This window comes from Carlito syrichta, unplaced genomic scaffold (assembly GCF_000164805.1).
Source record: "Carlito syrichta isolate Samal-C Ts95f unplaced genomic scaffold, Tarsius_syrichta-2.0.1 Scaffold306911, whole genome shotgun sequence".
NCBI classification, from domain to species: domain Eukaryota; kingdom Metazoa; phylum Chordata; class Mammalia; order Primates; family Tarsiidae; genus Carlito; species Carlito syrichta.
The window spans coordinates 220,934-245,295 of record NW_007251007.1 but is presented as its reverse complement, the minus strand read 5'-3'; the positions used below and the strand labels follow the sequence as shown (position 1 = coordinate 245,295).

At 33.7% G+C, this 24,362-nt stretch overlaps 1 protein-coding gene across 1 annotated transcript in view; it reads left to right on the top strand.

Moving 5' to 3' along the window:
* RFX3 (regulatory factor X3) overlaps positions 1-24,362 on the top strand; it is a 309,272-nt gene that overhangs the window by 218,166 nt on the left and 66,744 nt on the right. Inside the window, exons 5-7 of the mRNA XM_021715245.1 lie at positions 4,682-4,756; positions 17,044-17,225; positions 21,217-21,336. Of these exons, the coding sequence (XP_021570920.1) occupies positions 4,682-4,756; positions 17,044-17,225; positions 21,217-21,336 (377 nt within the window). The remainder of the gene's footprint in view (positions 1-4,681; positions 4,757-17,043; positions 17,226-21,216; positions 21,337-24,362) is intronic.

Here is a 24,362-nt window from a genome sequence, read left to right as displayed (position 1 = left end):
TCTTGCTCTCTCACTCTGTCTCCTTCCCTCCCTTCTTCTCCCTCCCCCTCCCTCCCTCCCTCTTTCTCTCTCTGTCTCTCTCTCTCTGTTACTCTCTGTCACTCTGTCTCTGTCTCTGTCTCTCTCTCTCTCCTCTCCCACCCTCCATTTACACACCCACCCATCCACAGAACAAACACAGCACCTTGTTCACAATGAAACTTTATGTTTGTTGAAATGGAACAAATTCACATGAAACTCTATTACTTTACTGCTGTTCCTACAATAGTGACATACACCATATTGTTTTATACAGAGGAGGGGAGTCGTTATTTAATTACATTATCTTAATTCTTTAAAAGACCTACAAAATTCTTGAGTTTGAATCTTTTTAAGTTCTGACTACTTGGTGATATAATTATTTGATCATTCTCATTGCTTGAAAATATAGGGATATAATATCTTTGTTAAGGTTAGAAACATTTTCTCAGATGATATATGAGAATATCATGTTGAACATTTGGGCCAATAATCTTTTGGATCAGTGAGCCTACTTTTAAGCAAATGTTCCACCTGTCTTATCTGATCATCCTACATTAAATGGATTTAATGTCTATTTAAATGTCATTTAGTGTTAAGTGTATTTCTACATAAGATAGTTCATAAATTTTTCCTAAGGAATGAATTTAATTTTTTAAATCATCTACAGTAAACTGGAAGCATATGATCTCAGCAGTTCACTTTGGTCTCAGTTTTTTAGATGCCAAATGCTGGAGTGTGCTATTTTTTCTTGGGACTGGCCAGCTAGCAGAAGGTTGTTCAAATATTTGCTCAAATATCTAATCTACAATAATAGAAAAGTTAACAAATTAATTTCATCTTTGATGAGTTTGGTAGAAATTTATGTGTATTCATTAACATTTTATCTAGTTGGTTTGTACTCCATTTCTCTGTCCCTCTACCCAATTTCTTCCCTGATACATGAAACTACCCCCAAGAAACTATGGCAGAACCAAATAATGGGCTAATTGGTAGGAGTGGCATCAGTCATCCATTTGGAATAAATAGAGCTAGTTAACCCTCCAAAACTTTATAATATCAACATTTTTGCCTCATTATTACTCTTCTTCCCTATTTTTACTTTATTACTCTTCCTATTTTTTTTATTTCTCTAACCTTTCACCCTTGCTTTCCCTCTATTATAATATATTCCCATGAATGATCATCTCTTCTCTTATTCTTATCCCTAAGAGCTTCTATTCAGTCCACAAACATTTGTTCAGCACACTTCAGCTCTTAACCTATTTTAACTTTACTGTTAGCCCTGCCTATTATACCTAGCAAAAACCATCTCCTGGCTTTATCTAAAAACCATTATTTTTCAAGCATCCAGCCACTTCCTTCAAAATCTTAATGTCCAGCCCTTCCTTCAAAAACTAAATGACATTGCTTCTTCCTTAATTTCCACATACCAATATCTAATTCCAGCCTGTTCTGTCAGCCTGACTCTTACTGCTCCCAGATAAGTATATTCATTCTAAAAGCTAAATTTCTTGCCATTTCCTAAATGTGTACACAACCTGTGCTTCTTTGCATCTTGACTTCACTGAGTCTATTCTTCCTCCCTAGAATATTCTTTCTACCACTTTTACCCACTGAAACCCTTCCACCTTTTAAAGCATGGGTCTTAATCCAGAGGGGGTCTATAAAATTCTGAGAAAATGATCACAAATTTTGTAGATATTCTTAAATACATTTTTTCACAGTTTTTATTACATCTTCAGAAAGGGTCAAGACTCCCCCAAAGTTATAGAATACTGTTTTTATTTATTCTGCCTTTCTGAACTATACTTTATTTCTGATCTATATAGCCTTGTTTATATAATTACATATTTATTCATATATATTTATACACACACACACACACACCCACACATATATATATTCTATCTATCTTACTAGATTGCCGCATCTGTTGGATTATGAACAGTTTTTTTTTCATGGTCCTTCACATACTACCTTATATAGGATAGGTATACAGTGACTGTGTAATAGATAAAACCCATCTTTTAAAAAACACAGTTAGGGCTATGATCCTTTCATGAGATTAGAATTCCCTTCAATGTTTTATGAATGAATATAATAAATGCATGTTATGTTTTTTGTATGCTTCCTGGGTGTCCTTATCATAAGATGGTAATTAAATATTCTGGTTATGCCTATGGACTACTTAATAAGCCTCAAATAATTCATGGGTATTTGGAAGCCTGTAGGTTTCCATGTAGACTCCAATATGTATGCTCTGAGGCTTGTGTCTTCCCTAAAGAAAAACTCAGTGTTCATTTCTTGTCTTGTCACTTATGTGTTTCTTCCTTTCTCCTCCCTGGGCTTCACAAATTTAGCACAGGTCTAAGTCAGTTGGGCAGAAGATTCCTAACGCCAAAATAAATAACTTATTTAAGAAATCTATATTACAAGTGACAAAATTCTGAAGGTCCAAGGCATTCTAGAAAGTAAATATCTCTATCCCTAGGAAATCCAGTTTGACCCACATATCTTCTTGATCCCTTTCTGCTCCTTTCCAAAACTCTTCAAAAACTAGCCAGAAATGAGAGAGCCATTTCCTAATAGCCTGGCCTTCTAGGAAATCCTCTGGAAATCCAGGACCATTGTAGACTAGCAACTTCAGTAATAGAAGCAGACCTCAAACAAACATTTTTTTTCGCAACAAAGTAGTGTTGGTTTAGTCAACTGAAAATTACATAACAAGACTGGAGCCTGAACTTCTCCTTCATTGGTGCTCAACTCTATATATTATATTCTGAAAATGTTTACCTTTCATTTAAGCCTATAATATCATAAGTTATGCATCATTTTATTTTCGCTTATAGAGAGAAATCTTACATCAAGTTCTCTGTACTTAAACTTTAAAGAAAATGTAGAGTTTTAGCAAATTAGGATTTTGAGCAAATTCTTCCTAGAAGTAATTTATATGCACATGAATCCTTTCAGCTATTTTCTGATCTATGTTTTCTCTTTCAAAACAAGAGCATTTATTGATCCCTTATTAAGAGATGTTATACCAAAGTTCTTTATAGTTTTGCAGTTTAGTATTTTGGTAAAATGCTTGTTTATTCATTAAATTTACATTAACTTTTTCTATAAGGTATCTTTTTTTATTTGATCAATATCACTTTCTTTCGTGTATTTTCAAGTATATTGATAAACTACATTAACACCCCATCTGGCAGAAAGAATGTTTTAGACCATTTGCTTATTTTTGTGATTTTTAAAAAGTTACCGATAGAAGAAATTGAATTACGTCTTCTTATGAACTAATTTAATATCTATTTTAAGATTTTAAAAAATAATTTTTCAACCTAACATACTCTTCTCAGTATTACATTTTATTAACTCTAGGGAAGAATCAGCAATGTGGGAAAATAATATAAAATAAAATTAAAACTATTAATTCCTAAGTTGTTTAGAAGAAAATTAGATCTAATGTTGATATAATTGACCATAAAAAATTGGAAACTTGATAGAAAATTAAAAGTCTTTGCTATGGTTATTACTTTCTATCATTTTTCTTTGTGTGGGGACCATATGTTAAAATTCCAAGGCATCATCAATTTCTGTAGCTAAAGTATAAGAAAAGTGCCATGTTTCAGAGCCTTAAATACTTTTATAACATTCTGGATTGGTAATTTGGTCAGATTGTTAAAATAAAAATAATGAAATAAATCTTCTCTCTTAAATTGCATAGTGTGATTCTTTAAAAACTTTGTTACTTAACCTAGTATTCAAATACATGGTGTTCAGTACCTGTTTTTTATGGAACATGCATTTGTATCAGAAGCTGAAAGATAGATATCTTTAAACACAAGCTTATCAAGAGTATATCACATTTATCATTGGCACTTGCTACTTAATTAAGGTTTTATGATTGCTCATGATATGCTGAGATTACATGGAAGAAAGTTATTTCGTTGGTTGTTCCTTTTCTCTGTTGGTTCTGAATTATTTTTCCTTCTACATTCCATTTCTACTGTCATTTCTAATAACTTTCCCTCACCACCACATCCTAAAATATAATCTAGGGACCATCATTATCTCATAATGCTTGTTCATACTAATGACCCCACCACTTCCAAATATTAATATAAGATTAAGAAAGGGATGTATAGATTTAGTAGTTTTTGAACATTAATGAAGGATCTTTGTACATTTGCATTAAAATACTAATGCATCTTAAACTTGGAATATAAAAAAATAAAATCAGAATCTGCTGTTTGATTTTTCTTTTGACAGGATAGAACAAATATTGAGTACTCTTTAGATGGGAGACTATTCAGAAAGAGAATGGTTTACTATCCCACATCTTGAACTATGAGAGTCAAAAATGCTTTTTTATAACTAGAAAAACACCGGGGTTCCTGCTCCTCAGGTCTCCATTCTGATTATAATTACAGAATGTTTTAAAAAGGTCTACTTTGTAATTGGACTTATTATTAGTGTGCATATTTTTATTTTATTCTTGGGGTGGGGGAAGAAATGGGGGGAAAACACATTTAGTGATAGCTATTCATTAGCCACCATTGAAGAAGAAATTGAACCTTAAAGAATCTATCAGAAATTCTCTGGTCAGCCTTTTATTACTATCTTGTCTTGAGCCCTTTTTTTTAATGACATCTATTATCAGATTGAAATGGCGATTGAGACGCTGCAAAAGTCTGACGGTCTGTCCACTCACAGAAGCTCTCTTCTCAACAGCCATGTAAGTTGCCTCTTCTTCATGTACACTAATCTCTTGCTTGTTCTGCATGTGTTGCTTGCCTCTAAATGCTTGTTTTATTTACTTATTTATTTTGCTTTTTAACCTTCCTTTCTCAGCCCCTTGTGATCTCTGTATCATTTAGTGACTATTTTGTACAGTGGAATATCTAAAAAAAAAAAAAAGAACCCCCAGTGTAATGCTATCTTATTAGGTTTTTGTACTATGTTGGTAGAGGTATATCATAATTCAATTTAATAACAACCTGCCATATATTTATGAAAAGTAATTAATGGGGATGTTAAATATTTAAATTGTTCAAGTTTGATATTTATTTACTGTGAAGCAATATGTGTAATGTGTGTGTCTATGTCTGAGCCTGAAAAATAGATGTCTACTTGTGTGACCAGTAATATTCTTTAAGTAGGAAAAAAAGATTATTAATGTCAAACCCAATGATAAACTGTTAGAAAATAATTTATTTACCAGAAAGAGTCTATGAAGTGGGTAGTAAATGAGCAACCCGGTAGATGAGTTCAGGTACTAAGACCTAAGGAGAAATGAAAGTGTGCCAAAAGAAAATGTGAGGTTGTAGATAAGCCATAAATTGCTCATCATTGAGATAAAACAGAATTACCATTACTATTTCTTGAAGCTTTTCACTGCTATCCAATGCTATCCTATGACACTGGTAAGTGTAAGAAGGATGATGTCAGATTTGTGAAATTATAAACATTTTCATTGACTGTTCAAATTTGGGAAACCAATGAAAATGCTGGCTGGACACGGTGGCTCAAGACTGTAATCCCAGCACTTTTGAATGCCAAGGCGAGAGGATTGCCCGAGTCCAGGGATTTGAGACCAGCCTGGACAACTTGGTGAGACCTCGTCTCTACAATAAATAAATTAAAAAAAAAATTAGCCTGACATGGTGGTGTGCGCCTGTAGTTCCAGCTACTTGGAAGGCTGAGGCAGAAGGATCACCTGAGCCCAGCAGGTTGAGGCTGCGGTGGCTGTGAGCGTACCACTACACTCCAGCCTGGATGACAGAGTGAGACTCTGACTCAAAAAAAAAAGAAAGAAAAGAAAATGCTGATTAAACATGTCTTTATAATGATTTCTGAATATACAGGAAAAAGGTTAAATAGACCTGTGACTTAAATCTATTATAAATAGATCTTCTGCTAAATTAATATTATTTGCATTTTGGTTTGAATTAGAGTTTTTCTCCCACCTAACAGTGTGTTCTTAAATTTAGGGATAAAATTGTTATAACTTCTTATTTTTTTCCATATGTTATAGCTGAAAAATCCAAAATGAAAATAAATGAAATACTTATTTTTTAAATCAACCTAAAATCTTTAGCTCCTAGAAAATGTTTTTACTGTGCTTTTGAAATATTTGAATTTTGGAACACCTAAGTTTTATAATTCAAAATAACACTAAGTACCTCCTTATGTTCTTTAACATTTGTTTTTAGATTAAGTATTTTATCTTGATTTTTTTTTTCAGAGAAAAGTATGGCAAACAAAAACAGGTTAGCCAATTTGTAAAATGCCTATAATTTTGGTGAAAATTGTAGATATAAACTTTAAAATAATAGTATATATTTTGGCCTATCTTTCTGGAATAGTTTAAGATAAAAATATACTTTTTTCCCTTTCTGAAAATTTGTATTCAGTATGTAATTCTTTTATGTGTTTCATAAGTATATTCCTGCTGTTGGCATGAGTCTGTGATTGTGTCAAAGGCTAATTTACTATATACTACTATGCTGTGAGTGTCGGGGGATGTTGATCAACTAACTGGTGTTTAGGCTTTGCAAATGGCAAGTGAAAGTGTTCTTTATTTTCAATCAGAAATGTACAAGGACATAAGCAAAAACAAACAAACAAACAAAACCTGAAGTTTCCGGTTATCCTTTGCAGCTTTTGGACTTCCAAGTTGTGCTTTGATATTCAATTCATAGTTCATTTTTATTTGAGTTATACAGTATAATTCAGAAAAATGTGATATGTTTCATTTTTAACTTCAACTATTCATCTTAGTTAGCATTTTTATGAATAATAATGTGGGTATAAGAATGTGTTTTTATATATTTTTAAATGTATTTATTGATTTGTTTGAAACTTTTTAACTTTGTTGGGGTTTTCAAAAATGATTTTTCTCTTATAGAATTTATGAACTAATATTTAAGGTTAATGTATGAATTAAGCTGCATAAACAACAGACAAATGTTTATTACTCTATACCTTCATATTTTTTATTACATAGTGTGGCAAATCTTCCATACTGTTAACAACTGCCAGAAGCACTTTAGTGTATAAAAAGTGTAAGCATACATGTTGTTAATGCAGTGATAATCTTCTCCAGCTATCTTGATTTTTATTACACCTCTGAGGTACAGTGAAGTTCATTCAAAAACACATTTATAGTCAAATCTTTAGAAATACAAATGATTCCACATATGGTTGTAAAGAGTGTAGAAAGGATCAGTGCTTCTGCTGACTAGTCTGGCAGTAGTTTCTCCATGAACACAGAAAAGATCTTGTTGTCTTTTTGTCCTCCTTGGAATGGTGATGATGCTCTTACTCCTTGTTAGATTTATCTGAACAACTGGAATTAGCTATTGCATGCATTCTAGCTGATAACTACTTGCTAAAAGTATTCTCATTGATAACTAGTTGAAAACTATTTGTGAACCTAACTGGTGATTTTCTACTATGTAGAAATTTTTCATTGGAGAGGATTTTTAAATGTCGACAGACTCTGTTACCCTTATGGCTCCCTATGTATTGCATAATACAGAATTGTTTGAGATTTGTGGGATTCTTTGTGGTGAACATGAATTCAACTGTATGATTATTCCCTGATTTATCAGTTTTTACAAAGACTCGATTTCATTATGCAAATTATTAGGATAAATTATCAATATCCCATATTTACTTGTTTTTATTTTTATTTTTTATTTTTTTCGAGTTGGAGTCTCACTCTGTCATCCAGACTGGAGTGCAGTGGCACACTCGTGGCCACCGAAGCCTCGCCCTACTGGGCTCCCGCTATCCTTCCACCTCTGCCTTTCAAGTAATTGGAACTACAGGCGTGCACTACTATACCCAGCTAATTTTTGATTTATTGTAGAGATGAGGTCTTGCCAAGTTGCCTGGGAAGGTCTCGAACCCGCGGACTCAGGCAATCCACTCGCCTCAGCCTCCCAAAGTGCTGGGATTACAGGCTGAGCCACCAAGCCTGGCTTTTTTACTTGTTTTTAAAGAAGCATGTTAATTACGACTTTTGAACTGAAAAGTCTCTTCTCATTTTATTTTGGGATATGAAATAGAAAGTATTTCATATTCTCTTTATAAATTTGATTATTTTCAGTATTTCTGAAAATTCTCATTTGGATTAAATCAAATAAATGATTCCCCCAGCTTCATGCTTTACTTTTTACCTTTTTGCGCACATTAGAAGATAGGGTAGGTATTATGTTTTGTATCCCATTTTCAGCATATTCTTAAGAGAATTAACATGATGGGAATTATTTCAGTGCTAATATCTCGTAGTCAGTCAGTAAATATTTATTGCAAGTGACAGTTCTAAGAGAGTAAGAATTTTTGTATGTTTGTTCACCAGTGCATCTCTAGTGCTTATAACTGTGGCTAGTACATAATAGATACTCACTCAATATTTGCTAAATTAATACACAAAAGAAACAATAGAAGGAAACAGTCCTTATCTTACCTTCATTATTCTAAGATGCCTTTGCCAATCATACATGAATTGATTTGGAGATTCTTATATTCATTGTATTGTTTCCTTTGTTTTCAAGTTTGCTTAACTAGGTATATGTGTAAACATCGTTGGTAAAGGGTGGTCTTTTTCTGGCATACCATATGAGTAAAGAATATATGGTCACTCTGTCATTTCCCCATGTGCAATCTTCAGTTGAAGAGTTGATGATTTTTTTCCCTCTAAACAATCTAATCCCTTAAAAAGTTCTAGCCAAGAGTGACATTATTCATATCCTTGTATTTTAGAATGGTACTTTTGGTTTGACTTTACAGAATTCTGTCTCTTAGTGTAATAATTTTTTATTTAAGTGTTTTTATTTCTAGTGTTTTGTACATGAAAATGCTATAGGCAAATGATGTATAGTCTACCTAAATCAAATGAGAATATTTAATTCTTTTCTTTACAGACTTGAGTTATTTTATGCTCTTTCTCAGTAGCAATTAATTTCAATGAGCATTTAATAATTAAATTGTGTTCAATTTGAGATATTTTAGATGGTAAATTTGAATTCAGAAATGTTGTTAAATGGTTCCCAACTTTCACATAATGTTTTTAAGGTTGTGCAGTTTTTTAAAATTCTATTTGGAGTATATAAGAAGCTTTAGCCATATATTTTATATACTTTTCACAATCTAGCAAATAATTACTTCATTATTTTTGCTGGTTTTAGCTACCAAAATACAATCAGCTCAAAGCAAAACCTTGTTTTTTACTCACTTTTTTTTACTCTGCTATATTGTAAATATAAGTTATTATAGAAATAATGCCTGTCAAAATGCATATCATCAGTGAACTGAACTTAAAATGAATCGTAAGTGATAATAATCCATCTGGGAAAAAATGCCAAATGCTACATTTAGATGTTAATTGGACAATGCAATATATATATTATTTGTCAATCAGGATTTCCCTTTGGGAAAAATAGGAGTCATTCATCTTTCTAATCTATCTTGATTAGAAAGATTCTAATCTATCTTGATTAAGATAGATTAAATGCAAAAGTTGAAAGATGCAATTATATTGGTTTCCACTCTCAGATAAGTTTGTGTTAGTTCATTAGAAGAATAATCAAGTTGTAAAGATAAAGGTTAGAAGTTCCTATGGTATTTTATGAGTTTTTTAAATTATAAATACAAGCAAACATTTTACAAGACATTTTAAAAGAGTAGAATAAATAGTAATCGTTTAGTAATAAATTACTAAATGCTGGGGTTGTTGAATTCTAATGTCCAAATATATTTTATTAAAGACAAAACCCAAGAAACCAATGTGTATCATAACAGGCATTAACTTCCCTTGGGCAGCTTATGGAATGTATGCCTTTAAGTTATATTTACATTTACACAGAAACTTAAACTGCCTAGTTTCTCTTACAGTAAAAAATATATAAGTAATAAGTAATGCTTTCTAATACTGTGTTTTAGACTCAAATGTCTGATTTATAATTTCATCATTATGTCAAAACCTATAAGCTAAATACTGGCATATAGGATACAGATGAGAATCTCCTGCTAAGTCTCAAAGTCTTATCTGGTAGATCCTTTTAAATTGATTTCTACTTATGCAATGAATTTCTAGGAGATATACCCTTAAGTGGGGCAGTGGTTGGCAGGCTTTCTAGCTGAAGCCCACATGCCTACAGCAAAACTACCTCCATCTTATTAGGGATTTTACCTCCACTTGATTTCCTTCTGCTTCTTCATGTGCTCTGCAGGATTCTGGCAAGAAATAAAGATTACTCCTCCTGCTAACAGGGAGTAGGGAACAAAATGTAATTTGGCTACTGTCAAAGTAAAAGTCCCCCAAATTCCTGTTGTTGTGGAATTTTTCAAACAAATTATGTGATTTATATATATACTGTAAAGAAACTCAGACTTAAAAGCTGGTTTCGAATATAAATTATATAAACTATAGATGTTTTGACCTGCTTAGTCATTTCAGAGGACAGAATAGCCAATCCAATAAATGATTTATTTTTCTTTAAATTATTATTATTTTTTGAGTTGGAATCTCACTCAGTCACCAGGCTGGAGTGCAGTGGCCACTCCCGGCCACCGAAGCCTCGACCTGCTGGGCTCTGGCGATCCTCCCGCCTCAGCCTTCCAAGTAGCTGGAACTACAAGCGTGCACTACCACACCTGGCTCATTTTTTGATTTATTGTAGAGATGAGGTCTCACCAAGTTGCCCAGGCAGGTCTTGAACCTGCGGGCTCAGGCAGTCCACTCACCTCAGCCTCCCAAGGTGCGGGATTACAGGCTGAGCCACCAAGCCCAGCTTCTTTAAATTATTTACTTGGGGTATGAGTAATATCACTTAGGCTTCTAACTTGTTTGTACCAACTTTTGCTATGATTATCTCACTATTTCTTTTTTTTTAACATATTTTTTATTTTAAAATTGTGGGGTACAGTTAAGGGTTAGATATACAAATATGCATTGTGCAGGTACCCTTGTTGATGAGGTGTGCCCCCCATCCCCAGACAGATACCGACTACCGTTAATCCCACCTCCTTTCCTCTCCCTGCCACCCCATAGTTTCCTGCCACTATCAATCCTTTTCTTACAGTATTACGATAGTTGTTCAAGGTCCACTTATGAATGAGGACATGTGATACTCAGATCTTTATTTCTGTGAGAGATCACTCAGTATTATAAACTCAAATTCCATCCAAGTTGCTGCGAAATTCGTGATTTTGTTCTTTTTTATGGCTGCGTAATATTCCACTGTGTATACGTACCACATTTTTAAAATCCAGTCATCTTCTGATGGACAGCATGTTTGTTTCCATGATCCTGCTATCGTGAACAATGCTGCGATAAACATACGTGTGCAGGTATCTTTTTTATAGAGTGATTTGAGTTTTTCAGGGTATATTCCCAGTAGGGGGATTGCGAGGTCATATGGAAGGTCGATTTTTAGAGCTTTTAGGAATCGCCACACTGATTTCCACAGAGGCTGCACTAGTTTACATTCCCACCAGCAGTGTAGAAGTGTTCCCTTTTCACAACATCCTTTCCAGCATCTGTTATTTTTGACTTATTGATAATGGCCATTCTGACTGGAGTTAGGTGGTATCTCGGTGTAGTTTTAACTAGCATCTCCTTGATGATTAGTGAGGCTGAACATTTCTTCATGTGTCTGTTAGCTGCTCGTATGTCTTCTTTTGAGAAGTGTCTGTTCATATTTTTTACCCACTTTGTAATGGGGTTGTTTGTTTTTTTTCTTTTCAGCACATTTGACTTCCTTTTAGATCCAAAATGTTAAGCCTTTGTCAGACCTGGAGTTGGCAAATACTTTTTTCCAGTCTGTGGGCTGTCTCCCTGCTCTCTTGATAGTTTCTTTGACTTTGCAGAAGCATGTCAGTTTAATGAGGTCCCACTTGTCTATCTTATGTCTTATGGCCCATGCGTTTTGGGTTTTGTTCAGGAATTGGATGCCAGTTCCAATTTCCATAAGGGTGTGTCCTGCATTTTCTAAGATTCTTATGGTTTGAGGTTTTACATTTAGGTCTCTGATCCATTTAGATTTAATTTTTGTGTATGGGGATAGATAGTGGTCTTGTTTGAATCTTCTGCATGTGTTCAGACAGTTTTCCCAGCACCATTTACTGAATAGGTTCTTCTCTCCCCAGTGGTAGGTGGTGGAGGATTTGTCGAAAATGAGTTGGTTGAGAAATTGAGGTTTTGCTTCTGGAATCTCAATTCTATCCCATTGGTCTATATGCCTGTTCCTGTACCAATACCAAGCTGTCTTGATTATTGTATCTTTATAGTGAAGTTTGAAGTCTGGTAATGTGATACCTCCTGCTTTTTTATTTATTTATTTATTTTTGCTGAGGATTGTTCTGGTTATTCTTGGTCATTTGTGTTTCCATATGAATTCCTGTATTGTTTTTTCTAGGTCTGAGAAGAATGTTGCTGGTAATTTGATGGGTATTGCATTAAATCTGTAGATTGCCTTAGGTAAGAAGAACATCTTCACAATGTTGATTCTTCCAATCCATGAGCATGGGATATTTTTCCACTTGTTTGTGTCATCTTTGATTTCTTTGAGCAGTGTTTTATAGTTTTCATCGTAAAGGTCTTTCACGTTTCTGGTTAGGAAGATGCCAAGGTATTTCTTTTTTTGGTGGTTATTGTGAATGGAATTGTGCTTTTTATTTGGGTTTCTGTTTGTTTATTATTGGTGTAAAGAAATGAAGTTGTCTTTTGCACTTTTATTTTATTTAATTAATTAATTTATTTTTTTGAGTTGGAGTCTTACTCTGTCACCTAGACTGGAATGCAGTGGCGGCTCTCAGCCACCGCAGCCTCGACCTGCTGGGCTCTGGTGATCCTTCTGCCTCAGCCTTCCAAGTAACTGGAACTACAGGCGCGTACTACCACGCCTTCATTTTGATTTATTGTAGAGATGAGGTCTCACCAAGTTGCCCAGGCGGGTCTCGAATCCGCGGGCTCAGACAATCCACTCACCTCAGCCTCCCAAAGGCACAGGATTACAGGCTGAGCCACCAAGCCTGGCTGCACATTTATTTTATACCCTGAGACTTTTCCAAAGTCCTTTATCAGTGCAAGGAGGTTTTTGACAGATTCTCTTGGGGTTTCAAGGTACACAATCATGTCGTCTGCAAAGAGAGATAACTTGACTTCCTCTTTTCCTATTTGGATACGCCTGATTGCCTTCTCTTCTCTGATTGCTCTAGCCAGGACTTCCAATACTATATTGAACAGGAAGGGTGAGAGTGGGCATCCTTGTCTTGTTCCAGTTTTCAAGGGAAATGGTTCCGATTTTTGTCCGATTAGAAGTATGGTGGCTGTGGGTTTTCGTAGATGGCTTTTACTATTTTGAGGTATGTTCCACGTATGCCTAGATGTTCGAGGGTTTTTGTCAAGAAGGGGTGCTGTATTTTATCAAAAGCTTTTTCTGCATCTGATGATATAATCATGTGGGGTTTTTTTTGACATCTGTTGATGTATTTAATTACATTTATGGTTTTTTTTGTTTTTTGTTTTTTGTTTGGAGTCTCACTCTGTCACCTAGACTGGAGTGTACTGGCCGCTCCCGGCCACCGCAGCTTTGACCTGCTGGGCTCCGGCAATCCCTCCGCCTCAGCCTTCCAAGTAGCTGGAACTACAGGCGCGTGCTCCCACACCCGGCTGATTTTTTTATTTATTTAGAGATGAGGTCTCGTCAAGTTGCCCAGGCGGGTCTCGAACCCGCAGGTCAGTCAGTCCACTCACCTCAGCCTCCCAAAGGTGCGGGATTACAGGCTGAGCCACCGAGCCCGACTACATTTATGGTTTTACAAATGTTAAACCAGCCTTGCGTCCCAGGGATGGATGATTTTTGAGATGTGTTGTTGAATCCGGTTTGCTAGGATCTTGTTGAGAATTTTAGCATCTATGTTCATCAAAGATATTCGCCTGTAGTTATCTTTCTTTGTTGGGTTACCTCACTGTTTCTATGAAAAGTTTTCTTTTATTAAAAGTGGTTGATTAACTCTTTTATATGTATAATGTAAATATACCATTGGACTAAAAATATTTTATATTAAACTTTATTATTTACACGAGATTTCACTTTTATAAAAGATAATTTTATGGTAGTACTCTTCAAATATTGTATTACTAAATTTGCTTTTTCAAAGTTTTTAATAAAAATTTATCTACAAGATAATTTCCATGATCATGAGAAATGAGTAAGCTCCCACTTTGACATATCTGTCTTCATTTTTAAGTAATTAAATGTTGCAAGAAGACTAGTACACAATTAGGGCAGTTTAAAGAAATTTTTAATGTGTATCACTGGTTAATTAACTTATTTTTACTTATTTTACATTAGATTAAACATATTTTACATTAGATGTAATTTTATTATTTGTATACTTTTGGTGGTAAAGTTCATGTTTAAAATTGAACTTACTCTATTTCTTTTAAAAATGAACTTTTAATTAATATTTTCTATATAGTAGATCTTCTGTTCATTAGCAAAGGAAAGAATATTGATTTTTTTACTCATCATTGTTTTAAAAAGTCATATTGTGCCTTTGACAGTATGCATTATTTCATGAGAATATATAGATATTCATTTAAACATATATTTGCCATTTTTTCTTAAACGTTCTGTGTTCCATGCTTCTGGATGTGGAGACTATATTACCTTAGTTGGAAAATATTACTGTTTTTTAAAAAAATATTGGCTTTTTAATTTTTTTGACTTTCTAGGAATTTTTTTTCTTAGTGTTTTCTTTATACTCCTTGATACCAAGGACTGATATTCCTTTCTTTAATATATTAAGAATACCAACAGAAGGCAGTCAACTTTTGCTTTGTCTAGTATATGTACACAGAACAAGAGCCCACGCTTTTGTGCAGAATGCTTCACCAAGACTGCATTAACACCACCGAAGTGCTTCCAAATCCCAGTCATTTTACTGAATCATGTGGATGAGATCTATAAGCTAGGTTTTATGTATGGTTTCCCTCAGTTGTACTGACAATTAATACGGTTTTGAAATTAAAAAAAATACTAATCATGCTGTCCCACTGTTATAGGCAAAATACTAGTATATCCTTAGTAACTTGATTAGTTTGCCCCAATTAGTTTGCCTTCTCTTTTTTACATGAAATGAATATGTATAGTGAACCATTTCTGTGTGTCATTTATAATACCCAGAAATCATGTTATAGTGCCTCTGGAAAACTCATTCACTGGCAATCAGGTTATAGATGATTACTGTCAAAATAATTCCGTTGACCTGTAGTATTTTTCTGTCATTATAAAAATGAATGCTTATTTTGTGTAATCTTTTAAAAGTTTTATAGTGGAGGGTTGTATATATTAGAGAGGTAATATGTGTGTTTAAATATATGTATTCATATACATATGTGTTCTATAATGGACTTCAAGTCTTCTGAGCAAAACATTCATTTTATTTTAAAAGTGCTCTGCTGTGTCTTATAGGTTTGGTGGCTATATAAAACCAGCAATCAGTATGAGTTTAATGAAATAAGTTTAATTATGTAAACATCATGTAGGAATATTTGAAATTAAAGTGGTTTTGGAAGATTTAGTTGTCATAAAGACAATAATTCTGAAAATATTTTTATAAATGCTTGAAGTATGAAAGTTCAAGTTCTAAGTTTGATCACAAATTTTAAAACATATAAACAAAATGAAGAAATGCATAATTTATTTGAATGTCCATGTCATTATTTTTAGCATTTGACTGCAGATTCCTAGATGACAGGGAGATCGCATTCACCTTTGGATCACTTAGCTGCCTACCTAGCACATTGCCTGGCTCATAGTTGATGCTCAATAAATGAATCTGTTGGCTCTAACAATTATTTTTAACTTGAATTGCATGTTAAACATCAGCTGTTTTTAATACCTCTTATATATGGCATAAAAATTTTGTCAAGACAAGTAATGTGAAATATTTGCTGCCCTTGTGAAACTAGCCGTTGGTCTAGTGTAATCAGGAAACGTGAGTCGAAAACCAGACTCAGGCATTGAAACACAATGTGTGACCTTAAGAAAATTGTTTAATCCAATTACAGTTATCTTTTTGTCAAATAGATGAACAAATAAATAATTTAATTTTGTTAATGTTGAAATTTAAAGTATAGTCCTGGATTCAAATTCTGAAAATTTCATGCACGTTTTTTGAACTTTAAAGATTATTTTTTAAAAATAGACATAGGACAACATAAAGCTTTGAAATGTAAACTGAGAAATGTAGGCTAAGAAAATATTGTTTTACCAACTATCATTGAGGTATGCCTTCCAAAATTGTGTAAAAACACAGCTTTGAGGTAGAAAAATTCAAATGATTATAATAAATGATTCTTTTTCATTACACATAAAGTCTTTGCCAATGTCTAGTGTGTTTCTTTCCATTTGAGGAAGAAATGACTAAATTTTACCTTTTATGCTTGCAGAATTTGTCCCAGTAGACAATAATTATTATTGTATTATCTAGTGGTAATTTGAATTAAGTAAATTAGAATTTTATAAAAATGAATAGAACCTTAATATAAAAATACATGCAAGACATCCTGCTGCCTATGTGTTATAGCAAACAAACACCAAAGATATATTATGTACATGCTGCTAAGCTTGGTAACATGTTTCGTTCTGTAACAATTATATGTTTTATACTTATTATCAGTTAATGGGATTATTTGAATTCCCTGAAGAGGTGTTTATTTTCAAAACTGCAACAAATACAGAGAAAATTAGTATGTCTCTACACGTGCTCAAATATTTGAAGAAACTGATATTGTCTGAGGTCATAAATGATGTTCAGCTATTTTCAGTGGTTCTGAGAGTTTTCCAAGCCAGATTATTCCAGCCTCCAGATTACAACAGTTTACTCTGTTGTCAGACTTGATGTAGAACTTCTAAGTATTTCTGTATTTTGTGTTTGCAAAGTCTTGTAGAAATTATGGCAAACTATATGATTTCTCTGTTTACTGTGTCTTCTTTCTACTAGCTCCAGTGGCTTTTGGACAATTATGAGACAGCAGAAGGAGTGAGCCTTCCCAGAAGCACTCTGTACAACCACTACCTTCGACACTGTCAGGAACACAAACTGGACCCAGTAAATGCTGCCTCTTTTGGGAAACTAATAAGGTCAATTTTTATGGGGCTACGAACCAGGAGATTGGGCACTAGGTTAGTACTGAAAAATAAGTTCAGAAAAATCTTTCTTGTACTAGAGCAGTTCAGTATATTGTTTAAGCAAAGTACTTGACTACAGGTAATATATAAAAAATAATTATAGAATGAGTTTAGTTTTTAAAATCCCCAGGAAAAGAAAAGGTCATTGTTCAATGAATGTTGGCAAGCCAGAATGGTCAACTGAGCAACGTTTTGAAACAGCTGAGTCTCAAACTATATAAAAAGTTAACAGACCTACCTGTTAGTGCAAGATTTGCATCAACCATTATACTCTGTTTTTGAAAACAATCATACTAAAGATGAGTAAAAAAATACGAAGTACCATAGTAAATGGAAAACTATATATTTCTTAACTCTTACAAAATTACATTTAATTGTTATTATAAATAACTACTTGAATAGTATAAGAAATTAAAGCTGAGTTATTCATTTCATATCTGGAGGCCAGTTAAAAACAATTTGGTGAACTCACAGAATATTTTTGCCCTATTTTGCTCCTATTATCCTTTTATTCCTGCTTTTCATGTGAAGCCATACATACGTAGAAGTAAAAATATAGTTCAATTGATTGGAAATCATTAATGTGAAGAAGAAACTTTCAGTTTTTCTTTTTTTCTTCCTTTGGATAAATATGAATGTTTTTCATAACCAGAATATGATGACAAGAATACTTAGAACTGTGGGGTTTCATTTGTCTTTCCATATTTCTATAAATTACCCTAACATAAATATTTCAAATAGCTGGGCAGAAGTATAGGAACACTTTTGATTTCTTAAATCTTACAAAACTCATATTAAAGGTAATAAAATAGAGATGCTACACTATATAACATTAGGCGATAGACCTATAATTAGCTATAAGTCACTTGAATAGAGTAAGAAAAATTTAATAGATTTATACCAAAAAGAGGAGTGAGTGTTGTAAGGGAGAAAAGTTTTTTTTTTCCTCACCCATCACAAGGCTCATGGCTAAAACCCCTATAACAAAAGACAGATTAATAAGAGAAAAAGCATATACATTTATTTAATATAAGTTTTACATATCAGGGAGCCTTCAGAAATGAAGACCCAAAGAAACTGAGAAAAATGTGTATATTTTAAACTGTCTGATGAGGAAGTAGATAGTTTGGAAGAAATATGATTAGACATAAAGGAGTACGATCTAAGGGTAATAAACTGGGGGAACTCAGCAAGTCCTATTTGTTCAGATTCTTTTGTGTCCCTCTATCTTCAGAAATAAGGACATTTCTTTCTGCCAAGTCTATATAGGTAGTATTCCTCTGGAATGAGAGTCTCATGACCTTTTTTTCAGGGTAAGGTAAACTAGGCTTTATGGCCCGCTTCAGAGAAGGGATAAGGAGAATTTTTTTCTAGTTTCTGTGGCCTGCTTCTGCTGTTTCCTCAAATGCCAAGGTATTTATTTTGGGGGAGCATGTCCTAAATCCCTTCACCATGTCAGTGTTATGAGATTTACAAGGACTAATGTATTCAAAGTGTGAACTATTCCTTTCTTGTTGCATTTTAAGTGATTGTACAGCTTTTAGATTGCTGGAGGTTCAGCCGTCTCATAAATATATTTTCTTCTATCTATACTTCAAAAAGTAGTATATTTTAAACTGGAGAATGTGATTGTCTATTCACACTAAAGGAATAGCTTTCATTCCCTTGGAAAAAAAAAAGTTTTTTGTTTCTCTAGTATTTTTTTTTCCAAAACCACAAACATCATTATTTAGGGACCTAACCTACTATCTCCTAGCTGATGGCTCAGTAGTTATGCATACCATGCCAATATTTTGAAACTCTGGGCTTTATTCAACATTCTAATAGCTGTATTGTTGTACTTCTTTTGTTACAGAAAGAGATTTCAATGGGTCCTATTTTGAGGCTCCATTCAAACCTTGAAACACATCTTTAAAATAGAAAGACACAAAATTGGGGTTGTTTGGGTTTGTGAATGAGTAGAATCCATACTCTCTAAGTACATATTGCAATATTGCAGCTTTTACTTTCTGATGTTCTCCACCCCCCACCAGTATATAGCAATTACATCTCTTGTTCCATTTAAAATTGTATGTAGTGTTTGCGATTAGGGTTTTGAAGAAAAGCCTAGAAGAATAAGAGATAATAAATACTATGGGGAATTTAAACAAATGAAGTGTTATGAAGGTAGAACTCTAATATAGAAAAACTGACAATGGTAGGGATGAGGTCTCAGAGTTTCTTTCTATCATGGAAACTATTTTAAGCATTTACTTTCTACTGTTAATCCAAGGAACAGAAGGAAAATGAATATAAATCATGAGGCAAACTAAATCAGATACTTTTTTTTAAAGAAGTGAACTGTGTGTAGAACTATTATTATCCGTCAATAAAATTATCTGAAGAAACCATTTGAACCAGAACCAGATCTTTTGTAAAGTTATTGGACCAAAGTAAGCAAAAAGTAAATAAAATCACTGTGTTTTAAACAAAGGCAAACCAGAAGGTACCTTTTGTTAGATTCTATCTCCAAATTAAATTTGAGTAAACAGACCATGGATATGCTTCTTTCGCCCAACAATTCCCAATGAAATAAAAAGAACCACTCCCTCCCAACCCAACCTGAATGCTAATTTGAAAGAAACTAGACATCCATCTATTTGGCATCTCACAAAAGAAAAATCGTTTTACTCTGTATTTCTGTCTGATAATTGTCTCCTGCTTCCTGCCCTACCTACACCAACTACTGTCTCTAGTTTGTATAGGAGAGTATTACAAAATTGAGTTTGTGGTATTTTTTGTTTTTGTTTATTGCTCCATTCTGCAGTGGATTTTGGAGACAGGATTTAGTCTCGGCAAATGGAAGTTCTTTCTTTATAGACATTAGTTTTTGTAACTGCTTTATTTTGCTGAAAGCTTGTAGGTATTCAGATGTCCTACTTTTTAAAAAAAAACTAGCAATATTTTTATATTTTAAAGTCTTTTCAAATATGTTGGGTTCATTTAATATGTTTTTTAATCTTGGAAGTAGAATTCTCTTCTATTTTTACAAAAAATATTTAATCCACACTTCTCTTGCATTTCTTTTTGTAAATGAAAGAAAAACTTGGAAAGAGGAATGATGTTTTGCTATATATAGACTTGTGAAAAACTACTATTTTCTCTTTGCAAGAATTTACATATTTAACATGTTATTTTTGCAAAAATTTGCAAATTTCATTCAAAACAAAACTTTGTTATTTCTAATAGCAAACATAGTCTTTCTCATGAATGTGGGAAAATTGTGACATTTTTATTTCAGGTGGAAATTTGCCATTTTCATAGAGAAATTTCCTCATGTCTGTTGTGACACATCTTATTCAGCCTGAAAAACTGACATAAATCCATAAAAACTAAAACTAATGGAATATGTTTCAAAATCTATAGATTAAAGGCTTACCTCTTATTTTAGTTTTCAAAATATTAAATAAGTCTTCACCACAACATCCTTTAGCTAACAATGAAGTTATCTACTCCATCAGCCCTGAAGTAAAAAGAAAATGTTAAACTTATCCAGGACATTAGAATTAAGACTTTTGTCTTTGTTCTGTACAGTCACTTTACAATAAATACATATTTAGTAGACCTTCCCCTTTATTCTGCTAATTAATTTTTATTGGCTCAAAACTTTTTCCCACTATTACTCTTTCTAAATTAAATTTAAAATAGAAATTTTAAAAACGACATGTAACTTGAGTGGAACCAGTAGGCTGTTTGACTAATATTTAATTGAAAATTTGCAAGAAAATATTTTTCTTAGGACCTTGAGCTGATTGATTTAGAGTCTTACTTTGATTTTTCAAATGTTGTCATCTTTAAAACATACAATTATCCAGAACAGGTAAATCATAAGTATGCATGCTGCTTTTACCTAATTTTTCCAGATGTGCTGTTAAATGTGTGCTCCATGCGATTAATATTAGTTTGATTGACTTTTGTTGACAGTGTTTATTGTTTTTTTATGAAGGGGAAACTCCAAGTACCATTACTATGGGATTCGTGTCAAGCCAGATTCCCCTCTTAATCGTCTGCAAGAAGACATGCAGTATATGGCTATGAGACAACAACCCATGCAGCAGAAACAAAGGTAGACTCTGGCATTATCATTAATACGTCAAAGCTGTGTATTTTTTAATTGTTTGGGTCTCCTTTTTTCTGAACAGATACCTAAGTACAAAAGAATGTTGTTACTGTTGGCATGCTTTCACTATGGATAGCTCTAAAGTATGATTTAGAATTTCAGTAATCCTGTTTTCCAAATTTTAAAAAATTACTTATCAGTCAGCCTGTTTGGCCCCTTTTAAGTGTGACATCCCAAACTGTTCAGTCAGAGAAATGAAACAAGAAACATAAGATGCATACCCAAGCAAATATCAACTGGAGAAACTTGTTTCAGTATTCATGAGCTTCTGACTTGCTATTCTGCACACCCCTCAAGTCATTCTTTTTGACATAGTATGAATTCCTGCTGTATATTTGGGACTTCTTATATTTTCTTTGAATCTAACTTTCATAGATGTAGAATTGATGCTGTTAGAGCTGTAAGAGATCTCAAGCATTCATGAATGTATGGTTAGTTGAATGGATGATGGATGGATGGATGGATGGATGGATGAATGACTAGAATCATATATCTTAGCAGTGAAAAATACCTCAGTCTAGTCTGGCCTCCCAACCTTATTACAATCAAAACATTGTAACTCTGTTTTTCAAATGAATCTCTGAGAGGTTAAATGATTTGCATAAGTTCATAATATTGTTGCATAACCAAGGGTCTTCTTGTCCCATGTGGCTTAGTCACGATTTGGAGTAATAAAATGAAAAATTCTTCCCTCTTTACCAGCATAGCTCAGCCGTGATAGTAGTTACGATTTTTCTTTTCAACTGAACATGCAGAATTAGGTAGGAGGAAGGAAGCCTCTGCTTAGGTCCTAATCCATTGATCTGGAATGACTAGTTTCATTGGCCAGATCTATACTATCCATACTAGCTTAGTTAGAAGCATTGGCTTCTGAATATGTCAAAATATATCAAATATATGCCAAACAGTATATGTTTGACAATATGTCAAATCTTCAAATACTTTTAACCTACATCCAGACCCATGGAAAGAATATGTTAAATAGTAGTCTTTTATCGATCTAGTCAGCAATCACTAATTGAGTCTCTGCATTGTACTAGACACTGCATTCAGAGATATAGTTTCTACTTTTAAGGAGTTAAGAAATTAGAAGGGGAAGCACTTGGACAATTAAAAAGTAGGAAATGTAATCTGAGAAATTCTAAAACCCAGCTTTGATCAAGGAACTATCATAATACGAGGAATTTTCAGCAAGCTCTGTGAGAGGAAAGATTGGAGAGCTTCATCAAGAAAGTGCTATTTGAGTAGGGACTTAAAGGAGTCATTAAAACAAGAGGACTATTCGGGTGGAGGGAAAATGCACCTAGGGGTAAACTCCATGATGTCTTGGGAGATAGTCCATGATTTGGTGAGTTTGATATTGTGGAAGGAGAATTGAGAAGATGGTTTAGTAGTCTACTAGGAGATAAGATTTAAAAGGTAGTTTGGATCATATATTAAGTGATTTGCTTGCATATAAAGCTAATAAGTTTTGAGTTTTGTGCAGAACATAGCATTGAAGCTATGTCCAGCTTTGAAGCAAAGCAGTGAAACTTTGCTTTTTTTTCTAGAGAGGTGACTTTTTTTGTTTGGGGCAAGATATATTTAATGGAAAGAGATTGGAGGTAAGGATACTTGTTAAGTGGCTTTAACAATCATAATTTCCAATGTAAGTTTTCCAGACTGAAGATTCAGTTCAAGATTGACTGTGATATAAAGGTATTTTATGGCTTTTAGAATTTTTTTAGTCACAGATTCTCAATCTTAATTTTTATTTTATTTTATTTTTTTTGAGTGAGAGTCACATTCTGTCGCCCAGACTGGAGTGCAGTGGCCTCTCCTGGCCACTGCAGCCTCGACCTGCTGGGCTCCGGCAATCCTTCCGCCTCAGCCTTCCAAGTAGCTGGAACTACAGGCGCACGCTACCACACCCGACTAATTTTTTGATTTATTGTAGAGATGAGGTCTCACTGCCCAGGCGGGTCTTGAACCTGCAGGCTCAGGCAATCCGCTCACCTCAGCCTCCCAAAGGTGCGGGATTGATTACAGGCTGAGCCACCGAGCCCGACTAGTCTTAATTTTTAAATTGCTGATTCTTGTTTGCTTATGTGTAGCTAGTAAAACATAATAAGAAGGATTCTGAAAAAAACTAATAAAATAAATCATAGAATAGTACCGTATGCAGTTGGATATAGAGTTTGTGCGAGTTGTAATAAATTGTTATTGTTTGGGGTTATGATTGTTTCTTCCATCTGTTAGTGGCAACACTTATAGCTTTTACTGTCTGGTGTGATCTCTGCACTCATGCATAGCTGCACTACCCAGTGGAGATAATGGTAAATGAAGAAAAAGAAAAAAGTCTGCTTCAGGAATAACGTAACTCAAACTTAATTAAGAATAAAAACTTGATAAATTGTACCTATGACAGGTGAAGTCTGCTTCTTGTGATTTAACTGCAAGAAATTCTAGCAAGCTTTCATATAAATGAAAACCTTCAGGGGTCTTTATAAAAAGCCTGAGTTAGGTAAGCAAGACCCAGGCCTTTCTGTGATGTCCTCATGAAACAGATTCCAGAGCTATAAAGGTTAACGAGCCGTGAAAACTCCTACAATCTCAATAGAGTGGTAATTGCTTTTGTAAACAGATATAATATGAAGGTATTTAAGAAATGATATAAAATCCTCAGTAATATTAATAAATTCTGCCAATGTTAGTTTTTTAGATTTTGATTCTTATTTCTTGTGAAGCAAGAGTGTTAGGGAACCAAAGACATACTGAACCTGCCTTTAATTTGTTGAGTTTTTAAAATGATACAAGTTTTGGATTATGGATAGTTGGTTCTGAAATGGTATCTGGACAGGAGAGGAGTTTCTTTCCGTGGGTCTAGAAGTAGGTTAAAAGTATCTGTTGAAAATGATGAGAAAATAACTTTTTTTTCATTTGTTTTATGACTTACAAAATCTTAGAGATGATGATTCCAAAACTCAAATGAT